The 26,195-nt window shown below is 39.3% G+C and overlaps 1 protein-coding gene across 1 annotated transcript; it reads right to left on the bottom strand.

The window, feature by feature from the left end:
• pear1 (platelet endothelial aggregation receptor 1) lies at positions 1-25,751 on the bottom strand. The gene is made up of 22 exons (XM_062422207.1): positions 25,645-25,751; positions 24,945-25,046; positions 24,747-24,847; positions 20,349-20,441; positions 15,610-15,856; positions 13,839-13,941; positions 13,331-13,467; positions 12,755-12,967; positions 11,152-11,326; positions 10,862-10,982; positions 10,552-10,715; positions 9,705-9,807; positions 8,472-8,624; positions 8,227-8,358; positions 7,949-8,080; positions 7,416-7,535; positions 6,891-7,106; positions 5,163-5,272; positions 4,808-4,934; positions 4,002-4,064; positions 2,675-2,869; positions 1-661 (listed from the first exon to the last, which is right to left on the bottom strand). Exons 1-22 carry the CDS (start codon positions 25,749-25,751, stop codon positions 522-524), a joined length of 3,054 nt encoding a protein of 1,017 aa, XP_062278191.1. The 3' UTR covers positions 1-521.
• Positions 25,752-26,195: the final 444 nt, after the last annotated feature.

Raw genomic sequence — 26,195 nt, forward strand, 5'->3', positions numbered from 1 at the left:
AGTAAAGACAGAAATAACTTTGTAAATCTGATAAAAAGGGATCCTCTAACATGCAGAACAGCTGATCAGTAGCAAGCAAAACGTGTGGAAAACTACAATTACAGCATGTTTAGATGAGTTCAAACACATAAACATTCCCAAGCTGCTCCCTTAAACCGCAAAGTCTTTATGGCGTATTTTTCCCATGGGAGGTAAATGCAGCAAAAGCCCCACTGGCGTCGCCACAGTCCAGCCTTCCTCAATGCAGCTCGCTGGCTCCCCAGTCTGGATGACAAGTCTGTCACGGTGAGATAAGTACCACTTTGGCCCACAGAGGGGCGGTGTTGAGTTGGAAAGGGGGGCATCCACAGCAAACAATAGTTCCTCAGAAGGACAGACGGCTCTGCTGCCGTGTGGGTGGTCCGAGCTCTGACTGTCAGAGCAGAGCATAAAGTTTGCTCTTTTCTTTGCGAGCACAGGCCTGAAATCATCCTCAAAGTGAAGTGAGGAGCGGGGTAAAACTTGTTCTGCTGATGTGACTGTCACTGAGATGTTCTCCTAGGGGAAGGGGGTCTGCGGACCGGTGGCAGGTCGTAGTGTCCCGGGATGTGACTATTCACAGGGAGGTCGTAGTGGCTCTGGGGATCTTCATGAGGAGCGTGACCGAGGGAACTCTGACGCTCTGGAGGGAAAAGATTAACGACACACAGAGATAAACAGACATAAGAGCGAGAAGTGATCCTTATACCAGACCTCGTGCAGGGTTCACCAAGTTCAATCTAATACTTTTTAACACATTTTTATTACCACATAGGCTAGAATGCAATTAATATCCATTTCACAATCATAACAGCCAAAGTAAGTATGATGGAATATCAGCAGGGACAATATGGGGTACTGTACATAAAATTCCTAATGATATCATTTTAATTCATGTGACCTGGCCCTGAATAAACTGCAGAAAATGGATGGATGAATTAACCAATGAAACAAGATTCATTCATTTGTTCATTTAGGTTTTTGCTAAAGCTGCAATGATTATAAAAATTAATTGGCAACTTTTTAAATAACAATTTAAGCTATTAAGTACATTTTCAAGCGAAAATACCAAACAATCACTGGTTCATGGCTCTTAAATGTGAGAATATGGTGCTTTTCTTGGTCATACATTACTTTAAATTTGATATTTAGGGGTTATGGACTGTTGACTAGAGAAAATAAGTAATGATTCAAACTCTGCCGACTGAAACTCCAGCGTCCACAATCCACTGTCAAAACAATCCCAATCCCCGATAGCCCGCAATCACATATGAAGACATTTTATAGCTGGCGTGATGAAAAAATGTCAGATGTTTGTACATGAAATTGAAGACTGTTTATTACTTATTACCTTTTAACTCAATCCAATGCTTTTAATGATCTGCAGATACCCTGTTACACACTTCTAAATCCACACAGTCCTCCTCTAACTCCAGTGCATGTTCTAAATAAAATACCAGCTCTCCTCATGTTTTGATTTTTTTGGTTTTGGTTTTGGAGGCATGTTGACTTTTTAGTAATTCCTGGTCTGTGATAGTACTCAGTTTTCAGACTTCATTGCATTTGTTAGTTTGATGTTTCAGATTGAAGGATTAAAAAGGATTCACTGGACTGACTTTGATCTATACTTAACCAGTTTGCCTCCTGGAGCTCACATTTACAAATTCAAACAGGCAAGGATGAATTACACAAACTTTGTTCCTGTTATTAAATTACGAAGGCAAAGCTGACTTAACATGTTTGTTTTTCTATCGTTAACCGCATTCTTCCCTTAAAGTGTATTGTGATGGAATGGAGTGCGATTCTCTTCCTCTTTTCCTCACCCAAAGTTTTCAAGCGTCACACTGGTGATATTCGACTTCATTAGAGGGAAAACACTTCAAGGGAAAACATTGCCACCTCCTTCGAGCCAATATTTCCATTAATCTAGTTTGATCCTCCTCAACTTTGAACTGTTGAACTGACTGAACATTGATGTATTACTGATGTCTATGCTATAATAAAACGCAGCGGTAATAAAAGAACATCCTGGGCCACCCTGATTTTCCTCTCTCCTGCGGAAGAGGAAGACTCTTCCCTTCAGTCTTTTCTGTGCTTTCTTGTAAACAGTTGTTTATTCAACAGGCTCGGATGTGAGCAAGTCCATCCTTCCCATCTGTCAGACAGGCCATGAGCACAAATCCTCTTCTCAAGTTTGACTGGTCGAAACTCTTAAAAACCCAAATGAGTTTTTACTTTAGTGAATTTTCTTTGAAATCGCATCATCATCACATTGGTGGACATGTGTGCATAATCTGATTTTGATTAAAGGTGGAAGGATGATGCATTTTTGCAACATGCTCGTCTGTTACACTGGTTGACCTTTAAGACACAGTTTTGAGACTCTTTGTTGGAATGAAAGTCAGATGTACTGTATGTTGTTTATTTGTTTCTGATGGCTTACATATGTTCAATGTTGCTTTGTTTCATTTCTTGTCACCTTCTCTTTCACATTCATCCTCAGCAAGCTAATACTGTGTGTTATCGGGTCACAAAAATAACGATGATATGATTTAAAATAACTATAAATATATCAGTAAATATCAACACTGACTTATGCTGTGCTGAAGCCTGTGTCACATTATAAAAATCAGTACGTTGGACATATACTGCTCACCTCTGCGTAAGGTAGCTGTGTTGAATGGCGGAGGGCTGATCTCAGTGTACGCTCTCTCTCTGGGCACTGCCGACTTCATCTCCATGTAGCTGCTTTCTGGGGGGCAGAAGGGCAGGCCGGGCAGGTCTTTGATGGTAGCGTACGGATTCTCACTATTCAGAGAGCTGCTGCTCACCGCCACCGTGTCCTTAAGCTCTGTCGCCACACAGGATGCAAAGAAAGAAAGTTAAAACACATCTGAAGTACACATTGACAGTCAGAAAGCAGCACAGCAGGATCAAAGACTACTACTACTAGTTTGGGCTCTAACTTGAAAGCATTCCAAGTTTTTTTCAATGTCTTTATGAGTTATGATTTCCCAAGACTGACTGAAAAAAGTTCAGTTTTAATACCTTTTCATTTTATGGGTTGAGACGGTTTAAAGAAAAACCTGATGGAGAGTTAAATATCATGACCCGTGAATAATCAAAATCATTTTTTATCAACCTCAAAAGCTGTGACATTTTTCAATACTCAATCTTATTATTTTGGCTGGTTTCAAAGGACACATTTTTCAACAAAAGTGATACTTCTCAGCTGTCAATAATGGTTAAAAACAAGAATAAGAGTTTTTGGCCTTGTTTACAACTATGTGAGACTTTAATTAGGCCCAGCTGTGCTTGGAGCAAAATGCTAACATGCTAATGTTTTGCAGGTACACTGTTGACAACCATTCATCATCTTAGTTTAGTGTGTTAGCACGGTAACATTTGCTAATTAGCCTTAAACGCAGGGCACAGCAGAGTTTGATGGGAATGTCATTAGTTTTGCAGATGTTTGGTCAAAAACCAAATGTTTACCACATTCATCATAGACCCAAGAACAAAACAGAATTCAAATCTGATGATGTGGCAAGATGAAAAGGCAGGAGATCATCAAAGTGACTACAATATATACACTGGGGATCATGAATGTCTGGATAAGATTTCATGGCTGTCTGTATAAAAGTTGTTGAGATATTTTAGTCTGGACTAGAAGTGGACTGACTGACTGACAGTCCAACATTGTAACATCTATAAAACCATGCCACTAGCCTGGCTAACAGACATAATTGGAGTCATGAGTACTTCCGAGGTAATGAGTGTTTTGGATTAAAATAATTAAGATAAGTTATAGTCGGTATTTATTTGCTTTATGGGTGTACAACAAAAGAAAGATATGTTAAAAAGATCAAAGTCTTTGCAATACAGCACCTATGCTTTCATACCTTGTTGACGTAGTTTGGATATTTCTACTTGTCTCTATGAGCATGTGATAAATAAAGGGTGAAAACAGGGTGATAAACTACCTTTATTGTAATACTTTCCGAGGCAGGCACTGTAGCTGTAGCTCCGATCGATTCCAAAAGCTCCTGTAAACAATAAAAGACAAATTAATCAAAAGCAGATAAGACGTCTTGGATACATTTAGCATTTGCTTTCTTTTTTATTATATCCTTATTGTTTTTATAGTCACACATTAAATGTGTATTGTTGACTGAAATGATTTTCTGCCCAAAGGAGATGTAATGGTCGATAAACTTTCCTTTATACTGTATAAAAGATACTTTCAAAGTTTTCTTTTTTAGCTTTTACTACATGGCTCTGTGTTGAATTTCTCTGCACTTACATTACTTCTGTGGTGAGCAGAATATTTTGTTACATTTGGCATTTTGAAAGCAATTATCAATGCAGGTATTTTTACACTTAGGCTACTAATAGCTGAGATGTTCCTTCTTATTTAAGGTCTTTAAGAATGATTATTTTATTGTCAAACATATTCTATGTTTATTTCCTGAAAGATGGTTCTGACCAGATGACAAAAACTTGTGATTATTACGGTATGACAGACACTAAAACTTTCCACTGACACTCAATAAGGAACTACTTTTTAGCTGTGTTAGCAGAAGATCACATGTTACAGGTTGCAGGTTTAACAGATTATTTTTATAAAGCTGCGGCCAGGAGGTCAGGAAACCAACTCCTTACTTTTATTAGCTTGTAAATGTTAATCCACTCATTTCACTTAACTCTACAGCCGCATGTTTCTCTGCAAAAGTGTGGAATTTAAATTGTAATTTAAATTATCCTCAATCTGAGAGTCATAAGGACGGACCTGAGTCTTTGCGGGGCTCGTGGTGTTTCCAGTCTGCAGGCAGAGTCGCGTTGCTCTCAACCCCAAACAGGCCCCGTCTTTCCCGCTCCATGTTTTTCACACTGCAGAACAGCTGGTTATTGGTGTTCTGCATGATAGAAAGAATAATAAACCAATCAGAAATCATCAGTGCAAAAAAAAAAACATGCTTTTGACATAGAGTAATGACAATTTAATGTAGCACAAAAGAGTATATAGTAACAGACTAAGTCCTGGATACATGGCTACATCTTGTTAACTGGATAAATTGTATATTTGTCCCACTGCTGCAGTTCAGCATTACATTTAGTATCAGATAATCAAAGCTGACATTCACCTTGATGGTGCGATCATGGTTGTTGGGCAGGTGTGGCAGTGGAGGCCTGTTCTGGCTCAGTGTGTGGTAGCTGGGGTTGGAGTAGTAATGGTGGTAACTGTGAGGAACATCTGCAGGCCAAAACAAACACATGGAATCACGTCTGCTGCAATTAAATTACCTCAAGGTTAATAAAATGCATCTCTGTGGAACGCCCATTACAAAAACATTATTAAATCCACATTATGCACAAACTGCAACAAAATATATCTGAATAATTTTGTGCTACAATGCTACATATCCAATGTAAAAATTGAACTGTAACCTAATGTTTACTAGTCAGCATTAAAAATGATTTCACTCTTTTACATGCACACGTTTACATGATTTCCAACAAAACTAAAACAGTCAGATTTATGGGATTTATGAGCTCATGTTTGAGAAACACTCACACTCACAAAACCACTTGCATGAGATACAGTAGAGGCTGTTGTCTTGGCATTTTGACCATTTGACAGTTATCTATTAGAGCTGCAATGATTAGTTAGTTAATTTATGAGTTGTTACGTAAGTCAATTTTGAATAATCAAGCTCCCCCCCCCCCTTTTTAGCAAAAATGGCAAAACTTGTTCCAGCTTCCTAAATTTTAATATGTTTCTGTTTTTATACTCTTCTAGTCCAAATAATTATTATCTTTGGGGCTGGAGATTGGAATATGGTCAGCCAAATCAAGACATTTTGAAGAGTAACCTGGGAATGCTGAATGGACTGTTTTCTGACATTTTGTGGACCACACAAATAGTCGAGAAAGTATTCAGTAGATTAAATGATAATGAAAAGAAACCTTAGTTGCAGCTCTATTAGATGTAAAACAATTTAAATTATTGACAGTTTTAAAATGCCAGACATTGCACCTTAAACCTCCCAAACTCTGGGCCCAATCTCAATGTCCCCACTCAAGCATAAACCCTGAAACCTAATGGGCTAAATTGACGTCACTGCTAGAGAGTGTAATATGGTATGAATAGTAATTGGAAAGAAGTTTGTGACTTTTCACATTACCCTGACGATACCAAAACATGTAACATACGATTGTGGGTTTGGACCTTCTTATTTTACATTTTTTACTTTCTTCGTTGCCAAGGCAATTAAGGGCCTGATTTGAAGGTGGTCCAGACCCTTGCCTTACTGAGTGGATGAGAGGTAATAGTCAATCAGTTTACTTGTTTATGTCAAAATGGCATCATTGGAATAAACTAGGTGTTTAATCTAACCTATGCTTGCACACTTTATGTATCATATTTAATCCTTGTTAATGTAGTGTTTCTTTGTAAATTTGGACATACATTTTTTTTGTTTGTTTAAAAATGCTTCTGGGCTTCCCCATATAACCCCTTATTTAACATCACAATGCTATGAACTATGTGGAATTCACTCAGGCAAAGTCTGAAGGAATGCAGACTTACAGAAGATGTGCATAAAGGGCTCAAAATTTCTGCAAGGGAGCCATCATGCACTTGACAATTTGACAGTGGGACATCCCTTGTGGACTTAACAGGAACATGACTCAAAGTGAGTGTGGACATTGGGTTTTGGCCCTAGTCTAGTCTAGGTTTCCCTGTAATTCAGGCTGAAGAATTGGCTCAGAAGACATCTAGAATATTTTTCCTTGTGTTTTAGCTACTTAAAATCTTCTGATCGACTCTCACTACATTGTATGACCTGTCAGAAATATCCTGTGTACTGTACCTGGGACGGCGTATTCAGAATTGACTGTGCGGCTGGTGGAGAAAGAGACAGTTGGTGTGTTGTTCTGCTTGTCCTTCTGCCTGCGGCGGTAGAGCAGCAGGAGAGCCAGCAGCAGGACCACCAGGATGACTAGCACAACAATGCCACCAATGGCCCCCCATGACTCCCTCTCACCAGGGGGAAGAGGAACCATTACGCTGCCTGACTGCACTGAGTCTGTCAAAGAGGGGGTGAAAAGAAAACTCAAGTATAGCAGCTACAACAGCTTTTAACTAACTTTCAGTCTATGAGGTGGAACAATCAGAAGGAAATGGGTAGTTTTTATCATTGAAATCAAAAATGGAAAATCAAAGCAGTTGAAAGAAGTTTTTAACCATCATTTTCCAAGAATCAGACTGACCAAACTGGATTGATTATCTCATGAACGTCACAGCACTTAAATCACAAAGAAGATTGGAGAGCAAAGTCAATGAAAGTCTCTGTATTAGCCTTTGTATTCATGGGAAAATCCATTTGTATTTTTACCTTGTTTACAGTCATCTCCAGTTTCACACAAACATTCCCCAGTAAACCGGTCACAGATGGAGTTGGTTGGACAAGAGCAGGTCTGAGTACAGAATGCACCAAAACGTCCTGGACTACATGCTGAAAAACACACGATAAACATAACATCCAAGTATTTATTTATGCTGCAAAGATAATAATGCTCTATTTGTGTGCTCATAATTTACCAGATTTGTGTTCAGAATGTATTAGAAGTTACTAAAAGTTTTAACTCTTGAGAAATATTAAACTGTAAGGCAAAGCCATGACACTCAAGAGGGCGTTCAAAACAACTATCAGGACCTTGATTATAACAGTTGCCTTTATGTGCTCATAATAGCAGTAAGTTAATAACACCACAGGCGCCTCATGGATGTTATGGTGAGATTGCTGCAGCAATCAGCTGTATTTGTCTTGCTGCAGTTACATTTCATGTTAGTCAGCACACAGCAATCGCAACGCATTTAACTACGGATAATGCACTTTTGTTGATTGCATTATAATGTCATACTCACATATCGAGCAGTCAGTAGCCGTCCAGCCGGGCAAACATTCACAGTGACCATCCCGGTGGTCGCATGTGGAGTTGTTGGCACAGTTGACACACACTTCCGAGCAATGCTTGCCGTAATAGCCAGCTGGACAAACTGTAACACACGCAATGCAACCTGTAAAATGACCTGCACTAGCTTACGTAGAGACTTATGTAGAATATTCCTGTTTGAAATCAGCAAAGCATACAGTAACATTCAATTTGTACCTGGCTTTATAATTATTGGTGTTAAATGCCAACCTTGATCACAGTTGGGTCCGGTGTGTCCAGGAAGGCAATCACACTCTCCTGTCACATGGTGGCATCGGTACGACTGGCTGCAGGACGGGCAGGACATACTGCACTGGTCACCATACATTCCCGCTCTGCATTCTGCCAGACAAAGAGTAAACAAGTGCAGAAGTTACACAGTCAATCAAGCACAGCTCAGGGTTTCTTCTAATCAGATTTGTGTTGTGTGTTAGCTGTCCAATAACAACACTCACTGTTCTGACAGGTAACTCCCCAGTAGCCCGGGCGACACACACATGCTCCGCTTTCCCTCAAGCACGTATCACTGTTGGGGCAATGCTTGAAACAGGTCTGGTTACAGTGGCGCCCCCACAGGCCCTCTGAGCATGGCTCACTGCAGCGAGGACCTGGAAGGAAAAAGGTGAGTCCTGCTTTCAGTAAAAGTTAACCAGCATCAGCAGTGAAATGTATAGAGTTATCAAAAGTTCAAGTATAAATTGAGACTACACAGTTTTACCCCTGAAATATAGTTAATATAAAATATATATAAAGTCGCCTAAAATAGAAAATATTTAAGAAACTTCTTAAATTTGCGCTTTGGTCTAAAACTTGATTAAATGAACTGAATTATTTTCCTCCTTTGCATGAAAAATACAACCCTGAGGACAAATGATGTAATCTGACACACCAGATGGTTTGTTGCACAGAACCATCTGAGAAGTCGTCCTTGGAAACTGTTCGGAAAGTCACTTTCCAAACAGGCTCTTTCAAAAAAGACTTGGCAGGTGATTGGATAAACCATCTGTCTATCATTGTCTATCACAGGCTAACTTCAACCAATCAGATCAACGAACCATATGACATACTAGGAGAGCTCTTGCTGAAGCCAGTCGAGAGAAGAGCAAAAACATATTTTCCATTGAGAAAAGCCTCCAGTGCCATTCTTTGTTCTTTTTCCAATGAAGAAATACTCTCCAGTTCCCATATAACAGATGCTATAGCTGCATCTATGCTAACCTCTTTAGGATTAGGATTGTTTTGAACGAATAGTTGCTTCTTACTGTCATTACACCTAAGCCGAGCCAGTAGCTCCTTATGGGAGGCTTTTGACACAAGCATATGATACAAGACGGATTGTCGTAATAATATGAATTTGGTTGTTTCCTGCTTTGAAAATATTGCTGTTTTGCAATTTCTTTGTCTGAAATCTCAGGTATTTTAGCATCCATGCACACTTAAATATGAGTGAAAAAGGGTTGAACTGATTGTCAAATTGATGGTATATTTAGAAAAAAGATGGTAATGTCAAGTAGATTTGTAGATAATGATCAAAAATGTGCAAAACCACTGATGATCCTTCAAGTCCATTATTTCAACATGAGTGAGGATGGTTGAAAACCTGTGGCTCACTCAGCTCTGTTGGACGAGCCTTATCAGTGATACTAAAGCCAAGCTGGCAGCGAAACCGGGAAGACGTCATCACTTACCCCACCAGCCTGGCAGACAGTGGCACTCCCCAGTGGTAGCTTGGCAGCCATCGGCATGAACACAATCACACCTCTTCAGGCAGCCTGGCCCAAACGTGCCCATCTGCACATGTGAACAAATGCCAATGGGCAGAAAATCGTCAGGGGAATCTCTTCAACAGTCAGCCAGCTTAGTCAGAATCAGACAAAATACTACACTGGCAGTGTGTTGTAGTATAGACAGCCTGGCGGGTTGGCACAGTAAAAGACAAGAGAAGTACACGTCCAAAAACAGATTAAAGCATACAGAGGGTGAGGTAAGGGATGAAAAGCTGGACAATACTTCTACAGACTCTCCAATCACAACTGACATGTTCTGTATAATCATCACCCTTATGATTTATGTATTAGTCTTATCAAAGATAACAGCTCATTTTTCTACTCAGCTTGACATCGAATAAACATGTATGCATTTTTCTTATCCTGTAGAGTTGGTATTATCTTACAAAGTGTCATGTGTTTTTATGCAATGTTGTGGCTTGAATCCAGGACATTTGTTAGCTTTGGGAGACAAACTGATAAGTAGTGGGGTAATAACTTCATCTATCATTCCAAGTGACACAAGTTTAATGAAATATAATTTTTTAGATTTTCTTGGTGCTTGTCTGCATTTTAAAGATCATTCATAATAATCATAGTCAGCACTCTGCACAGAGTGATTTGCACTGTGAGGTATAATTATTACGTTTCTGAAAATATAATGGATTTGAATTTGGATTTTCTGGTTTGTCACAGTGATGGATCTTTAAAAATCATCTTGGAAACTTTACAAAAATATTAAGCTAAAAGGTCTTTTTCAGGCACTCACCGGGCATGATTGGTCACAGCGCACCCCCTGCCAGCCGGCTGTACACGTGCAGGATCCATCTGCAGGGTTACATTTTGCCCCGTTGGCACAGTGGCAGGTGGCGTTGCATCCTGGGCCCCAGGTTCCCTCAGCACAGGGGGCCGAACAGTCCGGCCCTCGCCAGCCTGCAGAAACACAATGGACCATCAGCCATATTAAACCAGTTACATGGTTGATAAAAGGTTCTGTGACTAGTCTTTCAGCAAATCACATTTTGACTTTCAGACACACTTCCTTTTTCTCACTGTCAATCTCTGTGTAAACTTTTTACCCTCTTTGCAGAAGCACGTCCCGTCGATCGGTGAGCAGTCAACGAAGTTGTCACAGGAGCATTCAAGGGAGCAGTTCTTGCCGTAGGTGCCACTTTTGCATGGACTCTCGCAGTGAATCCCCTATATTAATAAAACATATTAACATCAGTAATAAACCCTAGAAGGCAGACTAAATGAGATATTGACATTACACATGCAGTACAATTAAGAGGTTTTATGTTATGTCTGAGAGCTATTGTTTATCAATACAGACTGATTCATATAAACTTATAATTTCATCCACACTCACCGTAAACCCGGGGGCACAATGGCATTGGCCGGTGGCGCCATCACACACCCCTCCATTTACACACAAACACGGCTCCAGGCAACCATGACCATAGAAACCATGAGCGCAGGTCTCATTACAGTACAGTCCAGCCCACCCTGGCTGGCATGTGCACTCTCCTTTCATTGGGTGGCAGCTGGTCAATGAAAACAGAAATTCATAAGATAAAATCGCAACAAAAACACAATGAAGCAGCAAGAAACTGCTGACTTTAAGAAGCACAGACACACACACACAAAAGAAAAACCAAAACAAGAAAATAACTATAACTATGATAAATTACACTATAATGTGTTGCTGTAAGCTGTGTACTCTAATGGGTCTGTGGAGGAGTGAGTACCGCCAGTACATGACCACACAGTCCTGAGAGGGGGTTTCATTCAGCAAAAAAAGACATAAAATAAATGCGGTTGTACCATTTATTTGTTGGACTTCAATGATAAAATGTGTGGAGCCACTCAGCCCCAATAAAGCAAAATGTGTGGTGTAAACAGTTAAAGGTGCAGTGTTTAAGGTCTAGCGGCATCTAGCGGTGAGGTTGCAGATTGCAACCAAACTAAACACCCCTCCCCTTTCAAGCATGCAGGAGAACAGTGGCCACGACACTCACAAAAAATAGGCAGTGTTTGGTGTGTCTATTCTGGCCTACTGTAGAAACATATAAAAGGCTCATCCTAAGGCAACAAAAACACAACTTATTGAAAACTAATAAAAACATACTTATGAATATTTCTGCCAAGTCTGTGCTGCTAGATGACAATTGAAATAATATTAGAGGTTACGGCTAATTTTGACCACAGTTCATGGGTTTCCAGTTAACAGGTAGCTAATGTTAGCCTTGACTGAAAGAGTAAAACCACTTGCAACTGCAGTCTTCAGCAGTTAACAGATCTCTTCCCACTCATTTTATGGACACACATGTCAACAACGAGCTAATCAGACCAACCATCAAAAGGTGCTATGGCCTTGAAAACATACTTGGACTTTACGAAGGTGAGATTTCTGCTTTTTTAGACGTTTTTCTAAATGATATGTTTCATGTTCAGAAGAGAACAGTTTGAGGATGAAGACTAACTGATGACTTTGGCAATTATCTTGGGTACTTTTCCCCACTGTCTACCCTAAACTCTACTAATTCTACAGGACAGGGGCCTCTTTCACTAAAGTGATTTGTGAGCACTGCTTATGCTCAGATTGCAAATAGTTTCAGTGCTCAGTTTTAAAAATGTTGCCACCCGCAAATCCTTGTGCATGGGTCAGTAAGTATTGTGTTTCTTTTGAATAGTTAAATGAACATGAGAGGAAAATGACCTCATGTTGCATTTCGCAGCTTGGGTGTTGCAAATTTGGTAAAATGGGCCCCAGGCCTCCGATGAGCTATGAGCTAAGATGTATATGTGAGGCTACCAGTAGCTACGTAACTCGTGAAAAATGGTGTCTCAGTAGCTCAGCTCATTGAAGTTTCATTAACTTGACCAATGAGATGATTAAATTTGGACCTCTGATTAGCACTGCCTCAGAGAAATGTTTCCATAATTTAAATCTTCTCCAGACACTCACTCACCTGAGAGTGTGTTTGTCTTGGCAGAGACACATGCGCTCACAGTGCATGCCGTATTTGCCGTGAGCGCACATCCTGTCTCTGCACTGTGGACCACTGAAGCCCGGCTCACATAAGCAGCCTCCATCAATGTTGTAGCAGCGAGCGCCGTTAGCACAGTCACACACACCTTTACAGTCCTGACCGTACGAGCCTACAGCACACTCCTCATTACACCTGAGGGCGGGAAGCAGAAGGTTATATAGATAAGTAGAAGACCTGGACAAATAGGAAATGATGCAGAAGTCTGTTGTTGATTCACTCATGAAACCAAATCTTAACATCCTTTTGTATTGTGGTACAATGTTAGACTGTAGGCTGTATTTATCACTCATTCCTGATAAATAGTTTTTAAAAATTTTAGTGATTTATAATTTTCCATAAAGACACAACAGGGCTTCAATCAACAACTATTTAAAGGAGGGAGAAGACTTTACCAGACACAATGACATGAATGGGCCCATAGGACACAAAGAAAGGCACATGCAGGAATATAATTTATTCTTTCACACATTCCAACACACACTTTTACATACACACCTGGTACCAGTGAAACCTTTAGCACACTGGCACTGTCCAGTTTCAGGGTCACATTTGCCCCTGTTGTGGCAGACGCACTCCTCAGCACAGTTTGGTCCAAATCTTCCCTCTGGACAACGCTCTGTGCAAACTTCACCCTGCACAGAGGGATAAAGAAAAATGTCAAATGTGAATGCATCACTGCAAAAACTGGAATCAAAAAAACAGATAGTTGCTCTCTGGTGGGAGTGCAATCATGACTCCTCTCATGCATGTCTTCCAAAAAAAAAAAACCTCATGATGAGTTTTTCACATAACTGGAAAACTCTGCATCTGCATATCTCCAGAGATGACAGGTTGCCTTCAGAAATGTCTTTAGAAATAAATCAGTATTTAAAAAAAAAAAACTTGTCCAAAGTTGGGAGCCAGCTGGAACATCCACAACAAATGAGCTCACTCTGAACTTAAAAATCTGACAACATCCACAGATAACAGCAGAGTCAGCGTGGGCTTCAACTTGAAAACGTACCATCAATCCATGGGGGCAAGCGCAGATCCCTTTGCCCCTACAGATACCACCGTTCTGGCAGGGGCATCGTGCCTGGCATTTCCTGGGACACACCTTCTCACAGCTGGGGGAAAGGATAGAGTAGATGCTTAATAACGGCATAATGGACCACTTAGTCAAAAACAGTCCATGTATCCAGGGACATTCCTGAAGAATTGAGTAAATGTTTTTGAACTGTTTTGTAACAGTTTGAAATTAGTTAATAAAGCATCAGCACAAAGCTTGAGATATTGATATCACCACTTTCAGAGCTTAAAAATGTGGAAATCATGTAACTCTACATGCATAATCGCTCCAAAAATGTCCTTCTAGACGACAAATTTACAATGCAAACAGTATGTACTCTTAAACCACCATGAAGGAAAGTAGTTTTAAAAAAATAGACAGCAAGGAAAGAGCATTAAAAAATATAAACAGTAGCTCCCTTATTACTACAGGACCTGGCATCGTAGCTGCAATCCATGCTTTATGGGAGTCATCAGCGCAGTTGGAATTTGTCTTTGACCAATCAGATTTCTTGGCTGAAACTACCTGTAGTACAATTCAGTGTTTGGGACATTACATTTTCTAATGCACCCTAGAGGTAAAATAACATGGATATACTTCAAATACGCGCAATTCATCAAGGAGCTTTATCCCATAATCACTGTTGCCAAGCCCCACGCCCCCTTTTCTTTTTTTTTATTCAGCTCAAAGTGGTGTGTTGTGTTTTCACATTGGCAGTATAACAGTTTCCACTAATATCTAGTGGGGAAGAATTTTCATTCCTTACTCATCCTCAGGGGCATCTGAAAAACAGGGCGTAACAGATGACTCATGGACTATAACATACATGAGGGGCTTTTTTTTCACCATCTTGTCATTTAGAAACAAAAATAATGTGGTAGGATCAGTGTTAGAAAGACCTCCTGAAAAATTAACAATATCAAGTGCCTCTCAGATGAAATAATTAACAACATCTCTTAGATCTTAAAAATGTCTCATACCAAAAAATAAAGCACATTTTGACAGATTACATTGTCAAAGTTTGTAACATGTGGTTTAAGTCCCCGCGGCACTCAGAAATGTGCTTTGCTTCATGTTCCTTCACTTCACGGTGGCTGATGTATTTGCAGATGTTGAGCTGAAAGAGGAAAGTTGCTCTGCTCATCAGGAATCTGAGTTAAAGAGTTTAAATCTACAAGCGTGATTTGTTGCATCACAACTACTTTTAAGCCAATCATGAAACAGTATGCAGCTTACAAAAGTTTATTTTGACTTAAAGCCTCCACTGAACATATTTTACACTGAGAATGGACTTCTTATTGAATTAACAGACAGCTTGAATCCAGCAGTTAAACTTTTGAGATGAAAAACATTTGCATATTTACAGATTCTGGATTTTTTTATGAGGGAAAAAGGAGGAAATGTAATTTTAAGGATTTTAACGAGGCAATTGGACTTTTTTTGTGGAAAGACCATAACCAGACACAAATAATTATTTAAAGCAGGGTATTTATATAAATATATGTATATGCGGTACCAGTAAAAAGTTTGGACAGACTTTCCTGTCCAAAAAAAACTGTGTGTTTCAGTGTCAAACTCTACATCATTCATTCATTCACAGCAACGGTCAAACGTCCAAGTGAAGCAACAATAAGCAAAACACCTTTTTGAGTGTAGGGGAACTCAAATTATTTTGAAATGCATCTCCTCAGATATTGTTTGAAAATGTTTTTTGTAGCACACTTACAAAGTCCCAGTGAATCCGTCCCGACACATGCACTCTCCTGTTGCTTTATCACAGGATCCTCCAGTCCCACACTTGCACCTCTGCAGGCAGCCCTTCCCAAAGGTGCCAGCTGGACAAGACTCTTCACAGTAGCGCCCTATGTACCCCGGAGAACACTGACACCCCCCCTTGACGGGATCGCAGAGAGCTCCGTTCTCACACTTGCATTGCTGACTGCAGCCCGGACCCCACTGTTTGTCATTACAGGCTGAAAGGTAAAAGAACAATGAAAAAACATGAATTTTTTTTTCTGGATTTCCAAAAAAAAGGTTAATCTCACCAAGACTACCTGGAAAAAAAGAGATCTGATAAAAATCAAACACTACCATCTAAACTTACATAGGACATTACTTCAGTCTTAGAAAACATGTTTATGCTGCGCGTTTTTAAATTACAACCCCTATTTCTGCACTTCCAACAGCTACACACATTCACACCGCGGAGGTTCTTACTTTCATTGCCCACATTTTCCAGCGATTCAAACCAGTCAGCTTCCAGTAATACTATGCGCCTGCTTCTCTAAACATTGAGTCAAACCTATTCCACATGCAAGGAAATAAAAACACTGAAGCAAAATAAGATTATACATGATTACTCTAACTTGCATACAGTGCAAGTATGGCGATTTTGAGTCAGCTTTGTTTTTTCTCATTCAATTTTCCCCTCGTATACTGTGGCGTAAACTTACAGTAACACATGATGTCATGAAAAACAAATAAACAGAAAGAGATTTGATTAGATTTTGCAGCGTAAAGATGAAGAACAGAACAGACGCAAGAGAGGAGGAGTGCTTGGGGGTACATACTGTCTCTTCCACACATTCATGTCAATCTCCCACATGCTTCCAAATCGAAATCGGCCCCTTTAGCTCAGGAGTGTTATATTACCAACCAAAAATTTCAAATTGGCAAGGAGATTTGCATGGAGCTCACAAGACGGACAAGTTTTAAATGGTTAATTTTACAGAAGCCTTAGGATTAGCTCTGGGGATGGGTAGCGGGCAGTGGAGATTCGCGCAAGTTTTGGATTTCAATTCATGATTAAGAGTGATCTCGGTCCACTGGGTCACGTTATCGCGTTATGAGAACCCAGATCGGTCATGCATGCATTCTTCAAATTTCTCATCAATAACTCCAACTGTCTTGGACATGATGGAGAAAATGTGATATCCGATAGGGCTGACATCACTGATGGATGGGCTTCAGTTATCTTCTCTCAAGCTAAAAATGGTTCCAACAATTTCACGCTGACCTCTATTAATCATCTTTTTTTAATGGTGAGCAGCACACATTCGTGCACACAATGAACTGTTCACCAAGGCCTGAGATACACGTCATATGTGTCCTAGTTTTTCTCCCCTCACCTTTGCCTCTTCTGCACATTTGCCTTGCCACAGCTTTGAAAAGCACAAGCACTCCTTTGACAGTTACACAGAAGGTCGAGTACAGCCAAATTTGGCTTGGAGCAAAGTGCGCTGCCATGGACCGTAATGTTTATTGCACTAACTCGGAGCAGGACCCCTGCCTCTTTTGTTTAAATGAATCATAACTTCACTTGTTCTCTGTGTGGGCATTGGAGAGAGGGTCTGCCGGAGTGTGTTACGTTGAGTAATGAGAAACTCAGCTGCAGCAGTGAATACAGTTTACACAGACATTCTCCAGGACAGCATGGGAGATTTACTGAAGAGTGTACAGAGCTGATACAGTCAGACAGTGGGTGAGTGAATAGGTGAAATTACCACGCTGGATGTGTGATTTTTCCAACAACTGTACTGGGACCAGCTGGCAGAGTCTCAGCCCTCCACTGACAAACATCAAAACTCCTCTCATCTGTTTGTTTATCTGCATGTAAACATACATCCCCAAGTGCACGACTTTCTCTAACAGTGCTGCTGAAGTTGTTTACCTTTGTCAAAAACACTTATCTTAGCCTAAGTGTGTCGAACTTTTATCATTGTAATGGCGAGCAGAGATCAACCCAACATTGCCAGAAATTTGACATTTGACATCAAAGGAGCATTCATGGCCATTTTCCTTCTAAGTGTTTGCATCTGTGCGTGGTAGTTAAATGACTTACAGCGTGTTTGATTATTTACATTTGATTATTTATCACAGTAACACAACAGATTTCACTGGCCCTGAAGCACAAACCACAACAGAAAATTCACATATGACATTTAAATGTAGTGACATTTTCAAAAAATACGACAACATGGCCAAATCAATTATGAAAAATTGTTTTTTTGTGGTCAGAGGAAAGCCCCTGTTTCAGAAACCCTGTTTACTGAAGGTCTGTGTCGATTACTGTGGCAACTGATGCCCTGAAATGAACCTGCTGTATGGAGGTTGAACTTGATCTTTGCCCCTGAGTCCCAGGACAGTTTTCAGCTTTAACTCTCTATATCAATGGATCTGCCACACACAAGACCATCATTGGGTTATAGTCAGCTTTTGATGACTGCCAGAACTCTTTTATTTGTCTTTAATTTAAAGCTTTTTCTAACTTTCAGAAAGAATACATTTCAAAACAGCGTCAAACTTTGATGTTTTGGATTATAACTCATGCCCTGAATGGAAATGTAATCAATACAGTAGAGCATCAAAAGCATCATGATGATCTTAGACAGCAGATTGTCCTACAGTGGTGCTACAGCTGCAGAAATACTGAATATCCTGAGATGCATTCCTTGTTCCTTGTATAATACTAACTCTGCACTGGAGAAGACTGGTTTCGACTACTTTGCACCTCACTACTGGGATGAACTGCAAAACCAACTAAAGTTAGCATAAGTTTTACTTGCTGTTTTTTTGTATAATACTTGAGAATGTGTTTGTGTATAATAGGTTCTCATGTCTCCTTGCAAAAGAGCTTTTGATCTGCTTTTGAATGAGACTTCCTGAATAAATTAAGTTTTACTAACTTCATTTCAGCGACATGAATATGTATCCACACAGAGTGTCTTTAACAAAACCTCTATAGTGAAACAAACACTGAGTGTGAACACATTGATTATCACACACTTCAGAACTGGCAACACTTCACTGCTGTTTATAAGGAATGCACACTGATATGGTGGGAAAATTCTTCTTTTTCCCATGTGCATTGTTAAAGTGGTATTTTAGGTTTTGCTTGTGTCCAAAGTCCACATAATCTTCTGGACATCTAACCGGACCACACTACTCATTTTTAATTCCAGCTCTCTTGATCCCTCTATCAAAATCTGCTTTGAAACAAGGCTACATAAAGCAAATACTACTTTGACACAGCATTTTTAATCTCCCAATGAGCCACAGTCCTCCCTCTCTATTACTTTCAGTCATCACCATTACCACTATATTCCCATTTTTCAGTCTCTTCCATCTCAGCTCTCCCCCTCCTCGCTTTTTACTCTCCTTCTTTCCTGTATATGGTGAAGAGTGTTGAGCACACTTCCCCCTCCTCTCTTCGAGTCTCCATATTCATGGGCAAACAGTCCTGAGAGTATTCAGTATGAAAACCTCAGGCCCCTCTCCTCTTTCCCACAGTTAGATAGCTCAACACACAGGCATCCAGGAAGTGTCGGGTCTTATTCTGCCAAAAAGACTCCATTATAGGACAATACTGTGGAGCCAAGCCTGGAGAGAGAAAGAGGAGTGGAAGAAGAGAGTGGCAAAAGAGTAGAGAGAACGTGTGAAAACAATGAAAGAAAAGAGAAAATTGAAGACAGTAGTGAGGTCTGGTAGTGAGGGAGTGTAAGGAGAGATGGAGCTAGCTGCAAGAGTGAGAGTGGGGTAACATTTTCCATTTCCCTTTCCCATCATCCCCCTGTCAAGACATCAACCACTACCCGTTAAAGCTAATTCCTTCTCTCTGCAGAGGAACAGGGGGGAAAATGAAGGAGGGTTGTGTACTTTTGACCCAGCTGAGCGCGATGAAACGGGCTGAAGGTAGTGGAAACTTCATTTCAGCGAGGGGAACAGCAGCCCAGTGAAATGCGGCTCCAGTTTCACACTCCACATTGTTTGGGTGATCAAGTTTAAGGAGATTTCATACAAACCAAACAGGGTTAGACTCACTGCTCTGAATCTGTGCCTTGAATTACTATTATATAACTATTTCTATTAAAAGACATCACAGTGAGTAGAAAGAGCAGATTTAATGTCTCTCTTAACTCTTTTTTAATGGACTGTAGCGACTTTCAGTACATGAAATAGTATTTAACTCAAAATGTGTGTTGTTTCTTCTCTTTGTCAGAGGTTTCATCTTTATATCACTTGATTGTTTTATTCACACTTTAGAGCACTTTGCATAATTATGAGGTAAAGCTGTAATAAAAATGACGACTATTACTGTCAGCACGAAGGGGAGGTGCAGCTTGGTGTCCTTCTGGACTAGTAAACAGTTTTCTGGACTCAGGCTGACATTAATGACTCATTGCCCTGGATGCTGTAATGCTCCCTTGCTGTTTCCATTGGAAAGGCCTTCTCTATGTGTGATGGAGTGGTGTATGTGAATATCAGCCACTTGATTAGTGTCCAGTTGTCATTTCCTGTTGTGTATACGAAGTTTATTTTCATATGTGTGTGTGTGCCTTGATAAAAAGAAGGAAAAAAAGAAAGAGAGAAAAATGTCACGAGGACTAAAAGTAAGGAGGAAGAGCAAACTAGAGAGACAGAGGTGAGGAAATGTCTGTGAGCGAGGGGAAAAAGGCTGCCTCATACCGCTGGAACAGTCGCTTCCTCGCCAGCCTCCCTCACACTGGCAACGGTCTGGAGCGACACACCGGCCATGAACACACTCCTTGGTGCAGCGAGCTGTTGATGAGAGACAGAATTAGTAACAGACTTGGCTATGTGGAGATTAGTCAACTTTAACTGCATATTATAACATATTTAATATGCAGCTGATAACATACAGTGAGGTGTGCAGTTATCTGCACCTGTTGTACAGTGTAGAGAGTACAGTTTGTATAGGACAGTGGTCCTAAGAGCTCAAATATCCCTTCATTAACACCACATGTCATGTTCCAAATGTGTTCATTTCAACTGATCGCGATGCTATTTAACATGAATAACTATATAAATACACATTTTTTAAAACATTCATTCATGCAAGGCATAGTAGAACAAGGCATACTAGAACTGTCAGTGCTTAGGCTGGGGCCCTTTTAAAAAGAAAAAATCAGTAGGTTTGTCAGGTTTGCATTAGTATTACTCCATATAGTAGTGGAAAAGCTTTTAAGCTTTTAGCTCTGTATTTTACCCGCTGCCTCACTGAGACTGCACATATATTTTTGTTTATCCATCCCTGTTATGTTACCTAAGATTTTAATAACCTATAAACAGGTACAGTTTACAGTTTACACCACATAGTACATTAGCAAGGTTAGTGTAATGCCATTTGTATAAGAAAAGTGCTACATGAGTAGTAATTAACCCTCACATACTGTTCATATTCTAACTCGTCAATGTATTTCGTCACATAGTCTCTATACCAAACTTTTGAACCACAAATCATTCATAAAGACCTCGTCAGTCACAGATAAAAATGATTTATCCTTCATGAAGCTTTCAGAGAGCAAGGTTTACTCTTTAGTTTTTATGATTTAACAATATAAAAGACACTATATTATGCTCCAACGTTACATAAAACATGAGAGCTATTTTTTGCTGAACATTTTTGAAACGTGTCAAATATATTTCCTTTTTTGTATATTCTGGGTCACATTAGGGGAATATATCAAATTTCAGGCTAAAAGAAAAAAGTATTTTTACAGCTCTCGGATATAATATGGGTTAAATTTAACCCTGAACAGTATATAAGAGTTATAGACGATGCACCACTTAAATCTATTTCAAATGTACATTTTTGAGGGTTTTTTTATTCAATCAAAAACCCATTCAACTGAATTGTATTCTTTCCCTATAGAGTTATTCCACCCATCATAAACATGCATGAGCCAGCCCAACAGCTGGGCTCAGCCGTGCAAATGGAAAGCACAGCACCAGCCTTAGATACCATTCACACTGTCAAGGAGCTTCCTCTTTTTAGAAAAAGAGATTATTTGAGTTGTGTGCATGCCAGCATCGTAAGTGGTTCAGCTATTAATTAACTTCATTCAAACATGCATTTATGCCTGAGAACCAATAATTCTGCAAGTGTTTTCCAACCATGAGCTGTATGCACACTTTTTTCTTTCCATCTAAACACAAACAATAATTTCAATGATTATTTTCTCCTCTGTAGTTGAAGGTGTAGAGGTTGGAGATTTTGGGGGGAACTAAGAAAAGGCTCACGTGTCGTCAAATGAAGGAGGTAAATATAATTAAATCTAATTATATATATTTAGAAAGTTAAAAAAAACACTGGCTTGTACAGAAAGTGGGTTTAGGAAGTAATTTTAGTCATAGATGACATGTTGAAAGCAGAGATATTGATACAAAACTCAAAACATCAATTGACTTCATCTTGGCTTTTCTGATGTTAGTGTGTAAAACCAAAGGCTTTTGTGTTTTGGTTACAAAAGAAAACCTTCCACAACACACACACACACACACACACACACACACACACACACACACACACACACACACACACACACACACACACACACACGAACACACACACATAAATAAACACATACAGCATTCAGTATCGCAGGAGACTACTGTGAACGATGGCTCAACGATAAACGACCAAAAATGGATATTGTCTCTGCTTGGTGAAAAAAATGTATCTCCAGAATGTCAGCTTTTCAGGCACGAAGCACAGCAACCTTGTTATTACCATCATTCTTTTCTGAAATTATCCAGTGATGTACGAGAAGTTTGTAAATCGAAGCTGGAATTTTCTCAACCCATGTGAGACCGTGCATGTTTCACTTTGTTTATAAGTGTCATAAGATAACTGTTGACAGCTGAAACTCACTGGTATTTATTTTTACTCCTGTGACTGCACATTAATTGTGAAGTATAACTGCCTAAAACTGACTATTAACTTTAAAGTTAAGTGCTTAAAGAGGACATACTCAACTGGAGTATCTTTCCATGTTTAAAAAAGTTTAAAAAACTGTTTTAAAAAAACTTCTAATTTATGTTATGCATGCTGTGTTATTTTCAATTGGTTGGCTCCTGGAATCTGGCCCTCGGCAGGCTTCCAGTTGCTCCATAGGCTACATAAACAAACAAAAGCAGTCAGATTAAGCTTCTTTATAACATTCTTTACTAAAAATGGCAACTCCCTAAACACATCTGTACACATTCGAGCCTCAATCCTTTCCGAAATATGCAAATGAGTGCATGTGCAATTGATCCGATCAGATGGATGGGGAAGTAGAGGTAAAACTACAAACAGAGTATTCAGAGCAAGTGAAAGCCCTGGTTTTTGACTGGTACAGAGCAGTTTTACATACATTCACCTCAAATTTTGGAACTTGTTTAACATCTGAAAGTATATATTAAAAAAAAGAAAATCAAGATAAAGCAATTAGCATTCAACGAATCAAATCCAAATGGAGGAATGTTTTTTCCATGAACATGGTTTTGATTTAAATTTATTTATAGATCTACAAAACACACATCAATCAAAGCATAACAAGTTAAAACACTTCACTTCACTATCAAAACAATAAAATACAAAAGAAAAACTACAATTTTAGTGAAAATCTATCACCCTGACCTGACCTCACAAGTCCTTCTAGTTTTAGACAGCCTGTTTTCAACTTGATGTATGTTTGTTTCTTTATAATTTACTCCATGACTGCACATCGGCTCCGGTGTTTTTGGGGTTCATAGTTATCACGAACACATTCATGTCATGCATTTCTGTTGTTCAACCCCTGAGCCACACCTTTGAATTCATCACTAACAGATGTTTTGTTAATTAAATAAAAGTTGTCGAAATTATGTGAAAATGAAAATATGAAAATTACCATGATGGGAGTGTCTGGTTTTTCACACTACGGCAGCAATACACAGTTTCAAGTTCATAATTCCAGCCAGAGCAGCCCGAGCAGCCAGTACATACAGTACGTTTTCAGCATGAGAAGCCCCAGGGAAATCGAACCCATAATTTAGGTAATTCTCGTGTCATGTGCTACCCATATTGACTATGCACACTGCATGGAAAGAACAGCTTACTGTGAGTACAGAAATGTGATGATGTTATTCTCCTCAACATTGTTTCTCTTGCACACCACAAGCAAAGCAAACATTTTGCTGAAAGTATTCCTCCATCATCATTATGTTCAAGCATCACCTTACTTTTCGGCGCTGGATCTATGACTACACAGTGCAATGCCAAATAACACTCAAAATTGATTATTGTATATCTCCTAACAAAGAACCACGTTTACATGGAACCAGATTCCTGCAGTAAATGTAAAATGATGATCAGATAAAACCTCCCAAGGACATGCAACACAGTCTATTTTATTATATTATTTTTTAAAAGTACGATGTTTTAAGCCCAAATTGGGTCTTTCATGTTTCAAAATACAAATATATATAATTTTTTAGAACTTTATTCCTTCAGTGCCTTTGTTGATTTTAAGGTAGCTCTTTATAATTCTGTTTTAGTTTGCAGTTTACCCACTGATATTGTTTTGAGTCTGGCTTAGAGGAGCATACTGGTCCTGTGGTTGTAGCCACAGACACTTACAGTAAGTTGGTTTTATATTTCTATATCTGACACAGATTTGAATTTGGGCTTTAAACTTTGAACTTCTTTAATATAATGAAAAATAACATTTCAAAGGGAGTGTTCAACAGTGTTGTGAGTCCTTTAGAGACTGCAGTTACAAGATGTGATTGCGTTTTGCACTTGTTTTTGATTGAGTGTTAATAATAATCAGATTAATATGTAAACATACTGGTTGAGTGGCTAATTCTGATTTTTAAAGTTGCTGACAATCGACTCTGTGGATCAGTTTATTCTGATATAAATTGAACTAATAGTGTTTAAAACTCCCCTCTGGTTCCCTTCTGGCTGAGGACTGAAACTTGCCAAACCTCTCTTCTCCTTCGTCACTGGTTCCATGTCAAATTTCCAACTGTCGGTCTCAGTAATGATGAAGAACGCAAATGAGAGGATCATTAAAATGTTGTTTTCTTGTTACTTACGGACACATTTGTCTCTGCTCTCGTAATAGCCTGGACAGCACTGGTATCTCTTGCGGTAGTCTGTCTTCACTGCTTGTCTGTAAGCTGTCTTGTAGGTGATCCTAAAGACAATAACACAGTTCAACTTTGACTCTCTATTACCAAGAACAGGAACAGGAAGTCGGTCCTGCACAAAATGAGTCATCACGCTGCTGGTACCTGTGGCGTGTGCATCTATAGGAGGTCCGAGGGTCTGAGCAAGGCTCTTTTGTCACTGAGTCATATGGATGAGAGTAGGACTCTTTCACTGAGGTGGTGAAGCTGAAAAGCAGAACAACATACTTATTAAAGAAAAGATTTTTAAAGAAATTAGATTAGTTTCACTTTTGAACAAGTTCAAATACCTTCAAATAACATCAAAAATGATATTAGTTGTCTTGTTCTATATGTTTGTAAAGTGGTACTTTCTTTGTCCATCTGAATTCTGCCTTTTAAAATGATTAATTTAAAATGCAAAAATTAGCTCAGACACTACTAAAAAAGATCTGATTGTATTTTTTCTTGGATTTCTTGAAAGCTATGGATTGATGTACATATTTGGCATAAATCAGGTTGGAAATTAACACTGTACACTTGCCAGTTGGCTCTGAATTTTGATTTTGGCAGTGATGATGTTCTGATTAGCCCTTTGGCAGGTGATCAACTATGAATTTATCTCTCAAGCCAAATAATACTGTTTTGTTTTTTTTTTGTCATTTCAGTGACAAATTAGGTACTTGACCAACACTGACCCTCCTGAATCCTGTTAAAACTACAGAGTAAACTTTCAGACACATGTATGCTCTGTATGAGAAAATCTGTTTAATTTCATGCCACAACAACAAAATTTATTTGCTTCTCGTATTTAAACAGGCCTCACCTCTCCCACACGCTGCACACATTGGGGTCTCTCGGGTTCAGAGACAAGCACAGACCAATGAGGAAGCTAAGAAGCAGCAGGACAGCGGAGCTCTGCAGAGTCGGCATGGTCCTGAGGGGAAAGAGGACAGACTTTTCCAGTGGGATAGAAAAAACGAAATATTCCAGCTTAGATGGCACACAGTCAAGACAAAATACTGTACTTAGCTTATCAAGTTTTGTTTAACCAAGAGATGCAGTGTTTCAACCCATTTCTGAGCCATTTTTGGGGTGTTTTTTATTTTATTTTTCATGGTGTCCACCTCCTATAAAAACTAAAGTTTATAGAATTTGACATACCATTTTGAAAAACAAAAATCCAAACATCTGAAGCAAAAGCAATACTTGTTTCAAGTGTGTTGTTTTTAAATGAGTGATGAATCTGCTCAGCCTTTAAACACGAGAATAACTGTGTAGTATTTAGTGAAACAAACGTACAGTGGAAAATGTTGCACACAGAGATGGAAAAAGCACAAAAAAAGTTCCATTCCCGCTCTCAGCTACAGATTTGCA

This window comes from Scomber scombrus, chromosome 7, assembly GCF_963691925.1.
Source record: "Scomber scombrus chromosome 7, fScoSco1.1, whole genome shotgun sequence".
Taxonomy (NCBI): domain Eukaryota; kingdom Metazoa; phylum Chordata; class Actinopteri; order Scombriformes; family Scombridae; genus Scomber; species Scomber scombrus.